General features: G+C 43.3%; 1 protein-coding gene across 2 annotated transcripts in view; it reads left to right on the forward strand.

Annotated features, from left to right (window-relative positions):
• The window catches only part of LOC138292224 (aquaporin-5-like), a 73,527-nt gene extending 56,338 nt beyond the window's left edge, over positions 1-17,189 (forward strand). The window contains exons 4-5 of one of the 2 annotated variants that reach the window (XR_011202615.1): positions 10,471-10,551; positions 12,826-12,871. Coding sequence is in view for 1 of the 2 variants with exons in the window: in XM_069230668.1 (XP_069086769.1) it covers positions 10,471-10,551; positions 12,826-12,966 (222 nt within the window). In the remaining variant the exon portion in view is untranslated. Of the gene's footprint in view, positions 1-10,470; positions 10,552-12,825 lie in introns of both variants that reach the window. The other variant, XM_069230668.1, reaches the window with a different exon arrangement.
• The last annotated feature ends 548 nt before the right edge of the window (positions 17,190-17,737 follow it).

Raw genomic sequence — 17,737 nt, forward strand, 5'->3', positions numbered from 1 at the left:
GTCAAAAAATCTTTTGTTGACATGTCCTGGTGAGGCTTCAGTCCTGGATAGGTGATAACCGCATACTTGAATATGTTTAGGTGGGTTTCAGAGAAAAGGTTAGAATGTTAACTAGGCATTCTGCTTCAGGGTCCTATGTTAGAGGTATGTGACCCTGAAGCGGGACAGCCTCTATGTTGCTTTCATAGATCTAAGAAACAATTTTTAACTAGTCCCCAGGGACAACCTGTGGACGGTACTGGAAGCCTATGGAGTTCCAAATAATTTACTATGGATTCTGAGGGTCCTACATGCTGAAACATATGCTACTGTCAGGTAGATCAGGAGAGAGGACTTAACAGACAGGATTCCCGTAAAACGGGGAGTAAGACAGGGGTGTGTTTTACTGCCTACACATTTCAGTCTCCATATAAATGGAGAAGTTGAATGGCTAATGCAATGCAAACATGATGCCCCTAGGTCTGCAGGGGTTGCAGTACCGCTCCTTATGCTTGCAGAAAATACTCTCGTAATTCTTAGAACACCCGTTGGCCTACAATCAGAACTGAATGCATTCACAACCTTTTGCTCAGATAGGCGTTTAGAACTTAATCCATCTAAATCCATGTTTATGGCCATAAAACCCATCAGTCTTGTAGAGGCAAGATGTCCATCAACGGTTCCCGAATAAAGCAGGTCAAAAGCTTTGATTAGCTAGATGTGAGACATGCAGACAACCTGAAATGTTGTGCCACAAATGGACAAGAGCAGAATCATTCTATTCCAGAGAGCCTCGCTAGTGGGGAAGAAGTACAAGGCCATTACAGCAGGCAATGTCTCACCTGTCCTTAGAGTATAAAGGGCTACGGCAGTGGCAGCAGCCACTTATGGTGCCGAGATATTGGTTCATATAGATGCATCTGCCCTTACCCAGACAGAAAATAAATGTATTAGGGTCCTTTTTAACCTACCTTCTAGCACTCCTTTCATACCTTTGAGATTTTATCTAGGCTAAAACGATATCCATTCGGTGATTTCCTTGAAACCATTTCTATATTGGGTGCGGCTCTGGTCTACTCTGGTGCTGGCCATTTACAGGGTGTCTTTAAAATAACTTATTGCTTGTGATAAACAAGTCTGCACCCCCTGGCTTAAACATGTCAATAATCTAAGAGAACTGGTTAAAATGAGAGAACTGTGGAATTCCGCAGCAGACATAGTTAAAAACAGTATTGGCAAGTTGAAACAATTGTATTGGGAAAATGTTAGGATGCGAACTCGGGTCGAGCAGACTGATGGGAATCTAGGAGACCAGCTTTTGAGCCACAAATGTGTCCCTAGCTTTGAAACATTCATGGACAGAATTTTCCCTTTTAAAGCCAAACACTTATATGTATAATTCAGGTGAGGTGTGCTTTCGCTAAGGTCATTTACCTCTAAATTGGATAAGACAGGACGCTCCCTCAACCATTGTCCACATTGCCCGCAAATCAATAAAATGGAAGAACATTCATTTTTTTTCTGCCCTAGCTATAGTCAGCCCCACAAGAAGTGGATTATTGCAGTATGTAGGCTAGAAAGTGTGAGGCACTCTTGGGAGTTTCTAAGGGTTTGAAAAAGTGACACGAAGGAACAGATTGTGTTTGCTGTTTCCTCCATTTTCCAGTGGGCATGGACAATTAGATAAAAAATTATGCCTATCAATGACCTTTAAATTTAACATGCTGAAGGGCGAACTAAATCTAAGAATGTTCTTTAACTTTGCTTCAGCCCATTGAGAGGGACTATAGAGGAAACTGTACTCTCATTTGCAACTTAGACCATCTAGACCTTAGTGACAATAATTAAAATTGTCTCTTTTTTGCCCACAAATGAATCAGATATATGCAGTGATATTTTCTTAATATAGGCTAATGTATTTCCAGAGGTTTTTTTGAAAGAAAATTATCTAATTGTGCATTGTTTATATATGGTTTTAGTTTATATATTAACTCCTTCTTGTTGAATAGACACTGATTGTAATGTGCTTATTTTACTGTATGTATACTTTTATGACTTATTAGCCAAAATAAAGCATATATATATATATATATATATTTGCATATATATATATATATATATGTATTTATATATACATGTATTTATATATACATATATATATATATATTTATATAACCTCAAGGCAGTCGCCATTATGTAGTTATAGTTAAGATCATGTTTCCATAGAAAAAACATCTTTGACTTACCTCTATCTTTGGCACCATTTGACGAATCTTCACAATATTTTCTATAAAAAAGTGCTCCAGTGATTCTTGTTGTGCACAGAAAGTTTTGGGATGAACTGTCAAGCAGGGTTGCGTTTCCCATGTTAATTCGCATAGGACTTTTGAACATGGCTACAGCCCAAACTACTGGATGGAATTACACCAGATTTGGAAGAAAGTTAGCTATCAGTACACAAATTGTGCTTTTGGGTGTTTGGTGTAAATCCGTTCAGTAGTTTATGAGATACTAAAGGGAAAATACATTTGTATATCTGAGGTCGCAAATAATTCATGAATATTCATGAATCTTCACGAATGCGCACACAAATATAATAGCTGTAATTGGCTGGCCATTACCTGAACAGAAAGTTGCCGCCACCATTTTAAGGTCTTGGGACATGGTCCCTGGTGCTGAAAAACAAAATGAAAAGTAGCATAAAGGGTCAGGGTGAATGTACCCTGACCCCAAGAGCCTGATATAGGGGTGTTTGAGGGTCAAATTATGGGTTTCAAATTTTTTTTCTTCACCATGCGCGATATTCACAATTAATTGACATTAATCGTGATTAATCACAAATAAGCAAAAAAATAATTAGAAAAAAAGTCACAGACTCATTCGTACACTAATTCAGTCACTCATATATGCACTCAGACAAATGAGCCCACTCAAACACCCAGTCACACTCATGCACCCACTCAGACCAACTCATAGAATCCCACACCCACTTTCAGACCCACTCAGACAATCATGCACCAACTCACAAACCCACTCAAACCGTCATGCACCAACTCAGAGGCCCACTCAGACATTGACGCACCCACTCACAGACCCACTCAGACCCTCATGCACCCACTCACAGACCTACTCAGACACTCATGCACTGACTCACAAACCCACTTAGACCTCATGTACCCACTCATAGACCCACTCAGACACTGATGCACCCACTCAGAGACCCACTCAGACACTGAAGCACCCACTCACAGACCCACTCAGACTCTCACACACCCAGTCACAGACCCACTCAGACACTCATGCACCAACTCACAGACTCACTCAGACCCTCATGCACCCACTCACAGACGCACTCAGACACTGACACACCCAACTCACAGACCCACTCAGACCCTCACACACCCACTCACAGACCCACTCAGACCTCATGTATCCACTCATAGACCCACCCAGATCCTCATGCACCCACAGAGAGAACAACTCAGACACTGATGCACCCACTCACAGGCCCACCCAGACCCCCATGCACCCCCTCACAAACCACTCAAACCCTCACATACTGACTTTCACACCCAGACAGACACTCTCACACCCAAAGACACCCTCTTACATTTATTTTCTCAGGAAGAGAGACAGATTGTTTGGCTGTGCATGGTGCAGTGTTGGATGGCTATAGGGGTTGGCTGAGCCCTGCGGCCAACTCCTGCTGCACACTGCCAAAGGCCATGCTCAGCATGGGGTTGGGTTGTTATAGGGATTGGGGGCCAGGCCCTGTGGCCTTCCTTGACCGCACATGGCTCCCTCGGCAGTGGTTGGATTTACGTATAGTAATGAAAATTACTTTACGTGAACATTTTTGGGGAAATTCACTGAAACAACCAAACCAGTTACATGAACATTATAATTAGGAAATATAATTTAAAACAAAACTTAGAAATTCTCTCAAAAAACAAAGGAAATTCAGCAGCTATAGTTAGATTTCTTTCAGGTAACTATAACTCTCACCCTCAACATGCACTGCTAATTATCCCAGATATTACAGCAATAATGACAACTTCTATAACATCCTTAAAACTATAAATAAAACATTAGCAGTCAAATTTTTGAAGGAAAGCTCTGCAGGGCGAGGGCACCTTGACAAAGGTGATAGTTCCAAAGAGTCTTTACCTATTTGTTGATATCCCAATGACTGTTGCATTATTTTTTTGACTTTATTAATTCTCTTTTGCTCCAGTTGATCTATGCTGGAAGGCAGTTGCGTGTTTGATGTTAGATATTAACCTTTCCGTGGGAGAAAGATGAATATTCTGATATGATTGGAAACATAAGTTTTATTGTGTCCAAGCACACTTCACAATGTAGTGATTTGTTCCTCCTCCACATCTTCCACAATAGGTGGAAAATCATTATCTAGTGGATAATGGCAACTTATGGGGGACAGCATGAGGAGATTCCCCACAGTCTTGTCTTTTTTCGTTGTTCAGCACTGGGCTGTGGGTTTTACATGTTTACTCATTGTCTCTACTTTTTCTCGAGCACAAAGGTGGAGCTACGCAGTTGCTCTGGGCAGCTAATTTAGATATGGCTGTCACTGCTGAATGTTCAAATTTCTGTTGCAAATAAACTGCCAGGGTATCCTTGAATGATAGTTATAGCCTTCTTCGTTTAAAATTCCTTCATAGAGCATTAGACACTCCATACTGCTTTTTTAATAAAATAGGCCCAATATGTAGCCCCTCTTGTGGCTAACGTGCTCACTGCACTGATTATTTATTTATCTAGCTTGGCACTGTGTAGCCATATGCCTTTTTTTGAGACAGGTCTTTTGGATGTATAGGGAGTGAACTGTGTGTATCCCCTTAGTCAGTGTTAATGGAGTATATTTCCGAAGTTCCACACAGATGGTATGACTGACTGGCTAGTAGATGGGTTTGTATGTGGTGTGACAGTGGTCCCTTGCCACAGATTTATGACTGGAGCTGAATCATATGCTATGCACCAGACCGACCCATACAGCCAAGAGACATTTTGGGTCACTTGCATGCAAATCTTGTCTCCAGCACACTGAACCAGGAATCTCCTGCCCTAGAGGTGGTTTCTCCTCCAGGGCTGAGGGGTTGCGCCCCTCTGAAAGTCCAACACATTAGTAGCAAAAATATTAAATAGATCTATTTGTTCAGAGATACAATTATAACAATCGTAACTCTGAAAAAATTACTGCATTTAAGTCTGGGCTGTCTGTCTCAGCCCCACATAAGTCTGAAGCAGGAGATGGAAGCCAGATAGTGAATCAACTTTCTGCTCCGTGACGCATGACACAAGGCTTACTGCTCTAAAGCCCTTCATTTCCACTGTGGTCTATCACAGTATCCACTATAGGCCAGTGATGTATTCAGCGCCATGGTTTCGGGCGCTGGAGTCTTCATCCCTGCGTGAGGGCAGCCATCCCTCATTCATAGGCATCGATCCCACCTTTTCCCAATTTGTCATGCGGTAGGAGTGGATTCAAGCACGTGTAACTTGGGGCATATCTCATTAGCTTCATTTATTTTACACTAATGTGGCCTTAAGGAGCCATTTTTGCTGCACCAAAATTACAAAGTGGTGCAATGCATGCATTGCACCACTTTCTAACCATTGCACCACATCATGCCTGTACCAGGAATGATGTATCCAAGGGGGTGTTCCGGCACTAGGAGACCTGCAAAAATGGCGCAGTAAAATGTATATGATTTCACTGGACCATTAGTGGCATAATTTCTAATGCTAGCTCAAAGCAGGTGTTAAAATGGCACACTCATAGTAACCTATGGGCATTCTTGCACTTTGCTGCACTACTATCAAACTTTTTCATGCTAGTGCAGCAAAGCACTACAATAGCATCAGAAATTTTGATGCTGTTGGCCTAACGACCGCCATGGTGCGCCATATCATAAATACGGCACTGCCATATTGTCATTAGGTGCCGGTAGAGGGGGCGCAAGCAAAGTGGTGCATCATTTATTATTCGCCACTTTCTTGTAAATATACCCCTTGGTGCCTTGACTTCAGTAATGGTAAGGGTCATAATGCTAATATTGTTATTTTTATTATACTGAGACCTCTTGTCACCCTAGCCTTTCCCCACTGTGACACCCCAGGCCCTGGTTGCAGATCGCTTGGTCCTTTAGAAGCGAAGCTGCGGTATTTGTCCCCCCACAAAATTGTTACAAAAAACGAGCAGGGTTCTTGGTCCCTTGCAAAATTGATCCAAATATCAGAGGCAAGAGCAAAGGGAGAAATATGTGCTTACAGTAAAAGCAGATATCTGCTGGATGGCGTTACAACTGGCCCTATCGTCATGCTTTTAGCATTAATGCCAAAAACAAGGGTTGATATGTGAACTATGAATGTTAAAAAGCAATTCAGTTCCTCTCTTATTTCACATGTTTTACTTAATGTTGCATTCACCACAGGAGTTAGCTGTTTCATCATGCTCTGTTTCTATATTTCTTTTAGTGCATTTTATTACTCTTCCATAGTGCATACTTTGGCTTGTGCAAGGTGTTTATGATGGGCTTTGATTAAGGACAGGGACGGCTTTAGGGCGGTGCAAGTGATGCAGCCGCACCAAGTGCTGACCTGGACTGGGGGGTGCTAACCTCAGGGGATCACTCTGTTTAGCAATAACTTATGAAACGTGAGATTTGCAAGCAGCTACTGCAAAGTTCCTTGTGCTTCCAGCCTTCAAGAAGCAAATAAAATGTCAAGATACCTCTTGTGATTAACGTTCCTGCTCGGGAGAGAGATAGGAGTTTTTGTCTTGTGGCAGCTTTGACTCGCCATAAAGTAGCGTAGAGGGTTAATATGCCTGCTGCAAAGAACAGAACTATATTTTATGTGGATAACTGAGTGGATTAGTAAATCCAGCTTCTACAAGCGTTTTAAAACAAATGAATGTATGTGAAAGGGAGCTATGGAGAAATGAGGGTCACATTTGCTGGGTGACAGGGAATCTGAGGAGGTGGTCATGGGTTGGGGGGTGCCAAAATAGACTAGCGCACAGGGCGCAACCAGCGCTAAAGCCAGCCCGGATTGAGCCAACTGGTGGTGAGGCTGGAGGCAAAGCAAAGTGTCTGTCAGTGGATTGGCATCTCTGCACAGCACACAGACTGGTCATATCTTCCAGTTACAACTGAAATTCACGGTAAATGTGTGTGTGTGAAGGGGGTGCCAGAGGTCAAAATATTCAGAAGGCAAAAGGAAACAAAGTGCCTAAATGTGAATGAGGGCAGCGTATGTTTGTGGTAGTACAATGAGGGAGATGCAGGGAAGTGCATTCAGGGGAGAGTGAAAAGAGGGTGCTGAACAGAAATGAGAGTAGGTGCTTACATATCTAACATAAAGCACACATAACTGAAGGCCCTTCTCCTTCCTCAGGATTCAAAAATATTTAATCCACAGTCTCACAATTTCATAATTGAAACATTTCCAGTCTTAATTATTTATAAATAATCATTGTTGTTACTCATTTATTTTAAACAGCTAACAAACAGTGACAAAGACAACAGTACTGACACGTCTTAAGTGTATGTCAGTTGTGTTATATTTGTGGGTACAGTAACATCTCAGAGAGAAACCAAAATACTGGCCAGGTGGCACAGTAGAAGAATCACAGAAATATATTTTGCAAGTTCCTTTTAGAGAGCCCCCACTTTTTTCATCTCACTTAAATACCTGTCTGCACATATTTCTGTATGACTGATAGCAGGCAATTGCTGTGGGTGCTTCCTGATGCCTGGTTAGAACATATTCTTCCAGAGCTGATGCCACATGCAGTGCAAGACACTGGTTAAGCACACACTTTAAAAAACCTGAGGTTGTTGCAGTGTATATTTTGCACATTAAAGGGTGATCATATTAATGCAGCAAGATATGGGGAAGCTTTAATATGTTTAATATATCGAAGACTTTACATTCCCACTGCTTTATAAACCTGCTTTCTCACTCAATTTATTTCCTTTCAAATGCACCATTTGTCAGTTTTTTCTTGGAAGGTGGACCCACCCTCGGTCCCACATTTGTCCATTAAGCTTGCTCGCGTGCCTCAATACATAAAAGTCATATCCAAACTTTCACGCCCCACCACTTTCAAATGTCACCAGCCACCACTTGGGCTGAAAGGCAGCAAGGCATTAGGAGGGAGTTGATGAAAGTGGCACTGCATTCTCTAAATACTATCTTATTAGTCTAATGTTGTAGTGCCCTCACATAAATGCAAAACTGTCTTATTGTTGCTTTTCAAGGAAGTGAGCCCACACATGGCACCACCTGCCTGATGTGCCTAATTGTTTAGGACGGTTTGATAGGTATTTCTGGGGGATTTGTATATATGGACACCGTGCTGTGCTTGCCTGTTTGACTAACTGGAATACAATAAAAGCTGAAAGATTAACTCTTTTCATACTCTATTCTGAAAAAAAACTTTGCACCTGAACACAATCTGAAATCATGCCACAGTGCATTCAATGGAAGTACAATGTGGTGGAGAATATTATAATATTTAATTTATGATGTGTGTGCTACCAAGTGGGTTCTGAATCACTTAATTCCTCCCGATGTTTTTATTTTGAGCATCTTTATTTTGGAACTCTGCTGTCTGTGAATCACCCTATTTGAGTATCACCCACTCTGCCTGTGAAAACAGATGTGAGTGATAACTTCTAGTGCTTGCCTTTTACAATAAGGCCATCATCTCCTGCATAGCTAGTGTAAGTGCCCTGCACCACTTCCATTTTTTTTAAAGGATCAAACGGGACAGGCAAAATTCTGTCCCTTTTTAATTCAGAGGCTCTCTTTGAAGTCTTGTAAGGAAGAGAGCAGCTTTGCAGGGCCAGCTTGAGGCAGAGCCAAAGCACAAGAAGACCTCTAGCTCAATTCCACCTGAGAGCCACTGGGTCCACTTTTATGTCTGTGATGTACGTACTTTCCAGTCTCCAAAACACTGTAAGACCTATCAAATTAAGTAAAACATTTTTTAATTCCCATTAATATTCCCCATCCTGTAAATTCGCTGACATCACAACAGCATTCCACCAAGTTCAACTCGTGGATTCACTGTCCAGCTCCCTTCCCTAGCCCTGCGAAGGTGCCACTCAGCCACTGTAGTGTGCGCTGTACTATTGAGATGAAATCAGCCTGATTGCCAGGGATGATATGAGCACATGAAATAAACACAGACTGCCAAGATTTGCTGAACCAAAGCGAGTTTCTCAACATAGAGGGAACTTTGTACTTATCCTTAAGGAAAGAAAGATCTACATTACGACACTGAACACGAAATATGTCCCTTTCTTCCAAGAAGAAACAAGCAGCCGCAACAATACATCGACTGTATAAAAAACGGGATAGGAAGTGCTTCTTCAGTCTAGTTAAACGCGGCACCATGGTTGCATACGGATAGCGCGTTCTTCATTTCTCTTTTTACTTAGTGAGGGCTGGAATAATTTCCCAGTTTCTTTTCTGAAAGATTTTTTCGTCTCCATCTTGATTCAACCCTTCCCTCAGCTTCTAACAAGACATTAGGTAGCTATCTTCTGTGCTTTGTCAGTGATATTTGCAAGAGGTAGAACTCTATCAGTGGCTGATCAGAGTAACATGTGGCAATTCTGGGTATTCCAGGGAGATTACCATTCTTTTCTATCTGCCTTACACTTTTGGGACAATTCTTCAGTCAAGCATAGGTGATTTACCATAGCTTTCTCTTCAGACCTAATCTTGGGTGGGTTTCTATTAGAGCATTGGGTGGCAATTGGGCACTGTGATTAGGGATCTACCAAGAAAGTTCTTAAAAAACACAAACATTGAAATAACATTTACAGAGAACTAGGTAAGCCCTGATAATCCTGGTAACTTTTTCTGCCATTACTTTCTATGCATCAATGTAAATTAATTGGTGTAGATTGCCAACTAGTGAAAAGGCAATCACCAGGGCAGTCGTTTCCTCTCTGCACAAAGAGCACTTCATGGAACTGTGTCAGAAGATTCTATTACATCTCAGGTGAGTTGAATGTATGGCAGATCATGACCAGTAAGGACAGGTGCAAAGGTGCTCTGTGTGTTAAAGCTTAATCCTTCTGAACACACTGACAGGAGCACAAAGTGTGCACATTCCAAGACAGCAAAGCATACTTTTTTGCAATGGATTATGTACTGCATGAGTAGTGTATGAGTGCACTGGATGTATGGTGAGGTCACAGCTATAAATACATCCAGAATAGAGTGACATCAACCAACCTCGTATTTTGATAATGCTAAGAGCTTTTGCTATCAGGAAAGCTCAGAGTGCTGTTATCTCTAGGTTTTTCACATGAAGCATGATGTGTTGTAAGGTATAGGGTGCTCAAGACACCCGTGAAAAAAGAAAATGTAGTCCAAAATTAATTCTGCCATACTTGCTGGGTTTATTTAACATACAGAGATATTTATGATGTTTACCTGTTCTCTCTCCAGATATACTACACTGGTTGCTCCATGAACCCAGTTCGGTCCTTCTCCCCTGCAGTAATAGTGAGACGATTCACAAACCACTGGGTAAGATGGCCACTAAAGGTAAACAAGCATCAAGAAGTAATTGGCAGTCCACAGACAGCTGGGAAATCACGAGAGAACCATTGAATACTCAACATTACGAATATGCAGCACAGAACATTATGAAATGGGCACAGACGCAGTGCTGAGTCGCAAGACTGCGATACATTCACACTAAGTCACATGAAGAACAGGGACAAAAAAGTGGTGCACTCCAAGTCGGATAAATGGGGTATTGAGCCAATGTGAAACTAAAGCATGCAGTTGTAGGCAAAAGGAACACCATTTTGGGGCACAGGAACCAACAAAAGGGGGTGCACTCAAGGTGGCATAGAGGGCACTCCCATGGTGAGATAATGAAAGTACTGAGCCAGAAACAATTCATCAAATCACAGCAAGCATGTAGCTCAGGGTAAAGAATTAACTCAACCTGAGGCATGGCTGAGTGATTTGTTCAGATCCATATTATGCTCCTTATGAAGATGGCCGAGGACAAACATACTGGGATCGGACTGGCCAGAAAGCATATTGCTACCCTTTGGGCAATAATGCAAAATCACAATAACCATTAGGGGGCAAAGTACCTGTTATGAATGTTTCCATATTTATTGATGATGAAGTTACTAGCATCGAAAGATCCATGCTATGTCAATATTTCCCTCAGTGTTTTAGTTGGGCAGTTTTCCCGAAGCTCACCTCATCATCACAATGCAGCTTACCCAAGGGGTACTCTGATCTCAGTCTGACAGAATCATTCTAGGCTTGACATGTGGCTGGCAAGACAAAACAATGCCCCTAGAGGACACCCACTGAAACGAGCACAGGCTAAAGTAGTCACCAACCTAGGAATGGGACCATAAATAAAGTGAGCAAACCAGATAAACACAAATATGTTCATTTATTTAAGCTTCACAGCACATGAGCAATATAAATGTTGGTGCTTCCTACTAACAAAACGGACTATTGGACTGATCAGGCTGCATGAGTTCCAAAGGACAGGAGCCTTTGGCAAATAAAGGTTCAAAGTCTAAACCATATAGGTATATTTATATTTAAAAGCCATTACAGAAGGCAAGAGGTTAGCTAGTCTATTTAAATTAGGATTAATATATCACAAGTTAAGAAAGAAGTTTAAGTGTAATATGAATATGAAGCCAATTTAAAAGTCAAGAAAAACTTTGCATAAATCCCATTTTACAGGTTAAAATGAGTGGAGAACCATGCTATTTGCATGGTCAGGCGCAGCACCATGTAGTGTGCTAATAAAGAGACATTTACAGAAAACAATCAACATTGTAGGAATTATGTTATGTAAACCCGGCTCCGTCTAGGAACCCACCTAAATGAGTAGCCAAACATGTTGTTTCACCTAGATACAAGAAAATGACACCAAAGCTTTGCAAATCTTCAACACAATGGACTCTTCAGAATTATCCACAGGAACTGGAAAACTCCATGACTTTTTGCAAAAGTAGGTACAGCTAGAACACACTTCCCTCAAAAAACATTAGTTGTTACAGCCAAAATTAACAACACTATGGAATACAGCACATTCCTCTCTTTTTACTTAAAAGGAAAAACAGAACGAGAGAAGCCATGCATTGTGTAATGTTTGACAGACCACATTTCTTCAGCTGTCAGTGAGACCCAGTAACGAAGCAATGCACTCTACGTATGCTAACCTAGACACACAAAATGAACATTAATTTTTATGAATAAATTTGTGCTCAAACAAACTGCTCTAACAGTGGACAGGTGAGGTGACAGTTGTCTAGTGCAACACTATGTTAAATGCATCTCTGGGCAGCTTGAACACGAAACTGCTTCATGTATGCGGATCTTTGTTATGTATGATCCAACAATGTATAGTCTCAAAATGCAATCTGACTCGGGCAAAAACAGATGGTGCAGATCAGATCTGAAAGGAAAAAATGGCTAGAGCCAGTAAAGCATAACCCTTGCATTGAGAAAGAATGACAGGGTAAAAGCGTCGAATGGCCGTAGGTGATGAAATGTGAGGGGTTAGACTGATGCTGGCCGAGAAGATAAATTGATGAGTTTCATAAACAATAATGTATAATAAGAAGATAAGGCGAATTGGATGACTGTGAATATGTGGAAGGATGTGGCAGACAGAGACATAGGTGGACTTCTAGAGATGTAGATAAGAGGTTGATGTCTAAAGAAAACGGCCGATGCCTGTGGTGATGTGAGAAGATTTGAAAGGCGAGAGAGAAGATTTCCTAAAGTAAAACATGTTATTTTCTGTTTCTACAGGTCTTCTGGGTGGGCCCCCTCGTCGGTGGAATCATGGCATCTCTGGTATATAATTACGTCTTGTGCCCGATCAAGCAGACCCCGGCTGAAAAGTTTGCCATTCTGAAAGGAACCTTTAGCGCTCCGGAAGACTGTCCTTAGCTATGAGAAAATTGGTTAACTGGATTTCAAAAAGAAAAAGGCTAGTAACATAACTGGTCACAGGGGAAGCATGAGTTAGGAAGCAAGACTGCCCAGTGTCCTATGCCACAGTGAACTAACATCTGTTGCCTGTGGCAGGTGCACAAAAAAAGACTTGTTTTAATCCAGATGTCTGGGATCCATTCATTTATACCATAACATTCCAGCACCTCTACCGTATACCTCAGGATTCCAAGATAAATATTTAATGTAAAGACACTCTGTTCAGAACTAACCCAGAACCAAGACAGCAGTGGTTGTGTTCACTAAAGGAGATGTGAAGGTATTCTTCGGAGGGTACAGACTTTGTTTTCCAGAATACCGTTGCACAATTGAAGAGAAGAGCGTACAGGATTGCAAAAAAGTGCACAAAAAGTCAACACAGTCACAACATCTACCAAGCACTGACGAACCAGAAAGCAAAGGCGTGAATGTGTCCTTGCTGCCTGCATACCCACATTTGTTCCTAGCAAAATGCCTCAATTTGGACTTTGTTGACTGGTCCTTGAAACAGCGTTTTGAAAGTGAAAACATAGATGTAGGGAAAAGATGGGAAAGTGTTACCATAATCATCTTACATAGCATATAGGGGCCAGATGTAGCAAGCAGTTTTGCCCATTCTGTGTCTATGGCAAAATGTGTTTGTACATATGGCCCTAAGTCTCTTACCCAACACTTGGAAAAAATGGCTGATAGGTTCACAATTCGAATAATAATATATAGTTTCATACTGGCAGGCCTGGTTTTAAAACATTTAACACTTTATAGTGAAATTAGGATAAACTTTCCAAGGAGGGAATTCCAACAAGTCTATGGGGGTCATTCTGACCCTGGCGGCCGGTGGCCGCCAGGGCCACCGACCACAGGAGCACCGCCAACAGGCTGGCGGTGCTCCCACGAGCATTCTGACCGCGGCGGTTCAGCCGCGGTCAGAAGCGGAAAGTCGGCGGTCTCCCGCCGACTTCCCGCTGCTCGGGGGAATCCTCCATGGCGGCGGAGCGCGCTCCGCCGCCATGGGGATTCTGACACCCCCGGGCACTGCAGGGGCCCCCGTAAGAGGGCCCCACTGTGTATTTCAGTGTCTGCAATGCGACGGGTGCAAACTGCACCCGTCGCACCCCTGCAACCACGCCGGCTCAATTCTGAGCCGGCGTCCTCGTTGCAGGGGCATTTCCTCTGGCCCGGCGGGCGCTCTTTTGGAGAGCGCCCGCCGGCCCAGAGGAAATGTTTGAATGGCCGCCGCGGTCTTTTGACCGCGGTGCGGTCATTTGGCGGCGGTACCTTGGCGGACGGCCTCCGCCGTCCGCCAAGGTTATAATCACCCCCTATGTGTGTTCGTCTACAGCACAGACGCTTAACCATTAGGGCACTGCTGCAGCAACATCTAAAATCAAACACCAAAAGAAGTTTGAATACTTCATGGCAAAATTATTAATGAGATTACTTTTTATCGTCTCAGTACTTTATTTAAATGTCTCCATAATCCATAAAGGCAGTGCTTAAATTGTGCTTGTTGTTTCAGGAGCTGAGCACCGGCTCTTATTTTTTAGGGCCGGGGCTTATTCTTCTGCCTCAAGCATTTGCTGCGAGCAAAAGACACATATGGGAAAGACGGAGGAAGGGAAAAAGGAAAAAGCGTCACAATGGGAGAAATTAGAAAGCTGCAAGAGTGAGCTGAAGGGGCAGGGAGTGGCTATAAATGGATTGACGAGGCCCGAGATGGCTCCAGGATTGCGCCGCCTCAGTTTTCCGTGTTCACACATTTAATTGCAGCAGCCACTTCTTTAAGAGGAGGGCTTTGGGCACCGACTCCTTTTTATTTACAAATTAAGCACTGCATAAAAGCCACCCAACTGGCAAAAAATAACATATTCACTCACCAACTATGTTTTCCTATACATGTCTGTTCTTAATAGCCATACCAAAATCAACGATGTGCCAGGTTGAGAGGGGTAATGAACTGTAAGTACTGGGATGAAGAAAAGTTGTCAGGTCAATGAGGTTGCCATTAACCAATCAAAACCACGCTTTCATCCTTCATCTTGTCACAGTCATTAATATTAGAAGATATGATAAAACCGCCATAACTAACTTCAACACTTCCCTGTACACATTCATTGAGTTCTCTCCCCCCCCCTCATTGCAACCAGTAATGTGTAACAGAAGCAAAAGACAATTGAGCAGCCGCATGCCAGATCTCTGCTAAGGCACAACAGTGTGTCCCTGCCGTGGAAGCTGGCATATCTCTGATATTTCGAATGTGGCTTCTGTCCGAGATCACACTTCCAACCACTTAATAACCCATAGATACTGTGACTCTGGTCTTCTGCCTCAATGTACATTTGGAAGCAGTGGCATATGCAAAATGATGGGGCCCTCCTGCAGAATGTGATGAGGGACCCCAGCGACATCCAGATTGCACAGATATCCATTGGTCTTGGACTCAATGGGGGCTCCCTGAACGGTTGGCACCAACACTGCCACCCACACGCTGAAGGGACCTATTAAGGAACGCAGAGTGGCTTTCCAGAGCATTTCACTATTTCTTATTCCATGCCCTTGCACACATTTCGCAAGGCATGGTGTGGCATGGCTTCGATGGTGTGGGGGCCGCCTCCAAAACAAGGATCCCTGATACCACCACCTCTGCACCACATGGGCTGCCGGGCCTCCATTACACCCCTGTTTGGAAGAAGTACAATCAAAATCAACAGATTCTATCCAACTGCCAATCAGATTCCATTCTAAATAAATAACAGGCAACCAACCTCCAAACACCTAAAGGAGTGAGGGACACCTACTCTAATGAAGATAGCTCATGAATGATGCTGTGGGGGCACAACCTCTCTTTATTGAATATGTTTTATTCTGCCACGGTATGCAGATAAAGAGACCCAGCAACCAAGGAATCAGAATACACAAACCATCTACCCAGTGTGATGGTGACAAAGAAAATTGACTTACTTAGCTGAAAAAGACCTCCCTCGAGTCTGCCACAATTTAAATGTGGTAACAGCGACTGTGAAAGTACCAAAACCGAGGCGTGTGATTTTACTCTGGGACAGTATTATGTTCCCATTATTAAGTTCACAGATTGGAATAGAAGGTTATGAAATGACTGTGTGCAAAACTGCTGTGTCAGTGTGAACTGTGCACACCAACCAGTGACACCCTCTCAGACACATAGGCCCTCATTCCAACCCTGGCGGTCATAGGGCAACGGAAGCACCGCCAACAGGCTGGCGGTGCTTCCAGGGCCATTCTGACCGTGGCGGTAAAGCTGCGGTCAGAAAAGGGGAACCGGCGGTTTCCCGCCGGTTTTCCCCTGGCCCAGGGAATCTTCCATGGCGGCGCTGCTTGCAGCACCGCCATGGGGATTCCGACCCCCTTCCCGCCAGCCTGTTTCTGGCGGTTTACACCGCCAGAACCAGGATGGCGGGAACGGGTGTCGTGGAGCCCCTGGGCGCCCCTGCACTGCCCATGCCACTGGCATGGGCAGTGCAGGGGCCCCCTAACAGTGCCCCATGAAGATTTTCACTGTCTGCTTTGCAGACAGTGAAAATCGTGACGGGTGCTACTGCACCCGTCGCACCCCTGCAACACCGCCGGCTCCATTTGGAGCCGGCTTCTATGTTGCAGGGGCTTTCCCGCTGGGCCGGCGGGCGGCCTTTTGGCGGTCGCCCGCCGGCCCAGCGGGAAAGCCAGAATGGAGACCGCGGAGCGGCCATTTGGCGGTGACCGCATGGCGGGCGGCGACTGCCGCCCGCCGCGGTCAGAATGACCGCCATAATCCTGTTTGCACCTGATCTAGCACTGCAGATGAACATAAAATGAGAAGCAATGTTTAAATCCTAGACTGGGGCAAGCAGTAGCACAATCATGCGAGCTTTGGAAAAATAAAAAAATCGGTAGACATCTCGATTCAAAGCTTTTAACCCCTTCGCTGCCAGGCCTTTTCCCCCTCAGGTACCAGACCTTTTTTGGCAGTTTGGGGCAAATCGCTTAGGCCCTTACAACATTTTGGCCACATAAGCCACCCACACCACATTTGCCTCCTTTTTTCCAACATCCTAGGGATTCTAGAGGTACCCAGACTTTGTGGGTTTCCCTGAATGAAACAAAGAAATTAGCCAAAATGCAGCAAAATTTTCGTTTTTTTTTTACAAAAAAGGGAAAAAGGGCTTCAGAAGAAGGCTTGTGTTTTTTCCCTGAAAATGTCATCAACAAAGGGTTTGCAGTGATAAAATCACCATTTTCCCAGCTTTCAGGAACAGGCACACTTGAATAAGAAAACTCCATTTTCAACACAATTTTCGCATTTTGCTGGGACATACCCCATTGTTACTATTTTTTGTGCTTTCAGCCTCCTTCCAGTTAGTGACAGAAATGGGTGTGAAACCAATGCTGGATCCCAAAAAGGTAAACATTTCTGAAAAGTAGACAAAATTCTAAATTCAGCAAGGGGTAATTTGTGTAGATCCTCCTACAGAAAATAACAGCTGAAAATAAAAAAATATTGAAATTGAGGTGAAAAAAACAGGCATTTTTCTCCACGTTTTACTCTGTAACTTTTTCCTGCGATGTCAGATTTTTTAAAGCAATATACCGTTACGTTTGCTGGACTTTTCTGGTTGCGAGCTTGTAGGATCATCAAGAACCCTAGGTACCCCTGGCCAATAAATAAGCTGCACCTTGCAATGGGTTTTTATTCTATACAGGGCATACAGCAATT

Source organism: Pleurodeles waltl, chromosome 4_2 (genome assembly GCF_031143425.1).
Source record: "Pleurodeles waltl isolate 20211129_DDA chromosome 4_2, aPleWal1.hap1.20221129, whole genome shotgun sequence".
Classification (NCBI taxonomy): domain Eukaryota; kingdom Metazoa; phylum Chordata; class Amphibia; order Caudata; family Salamandridae; genus Pleurodeles; species Pleurodeles waltl.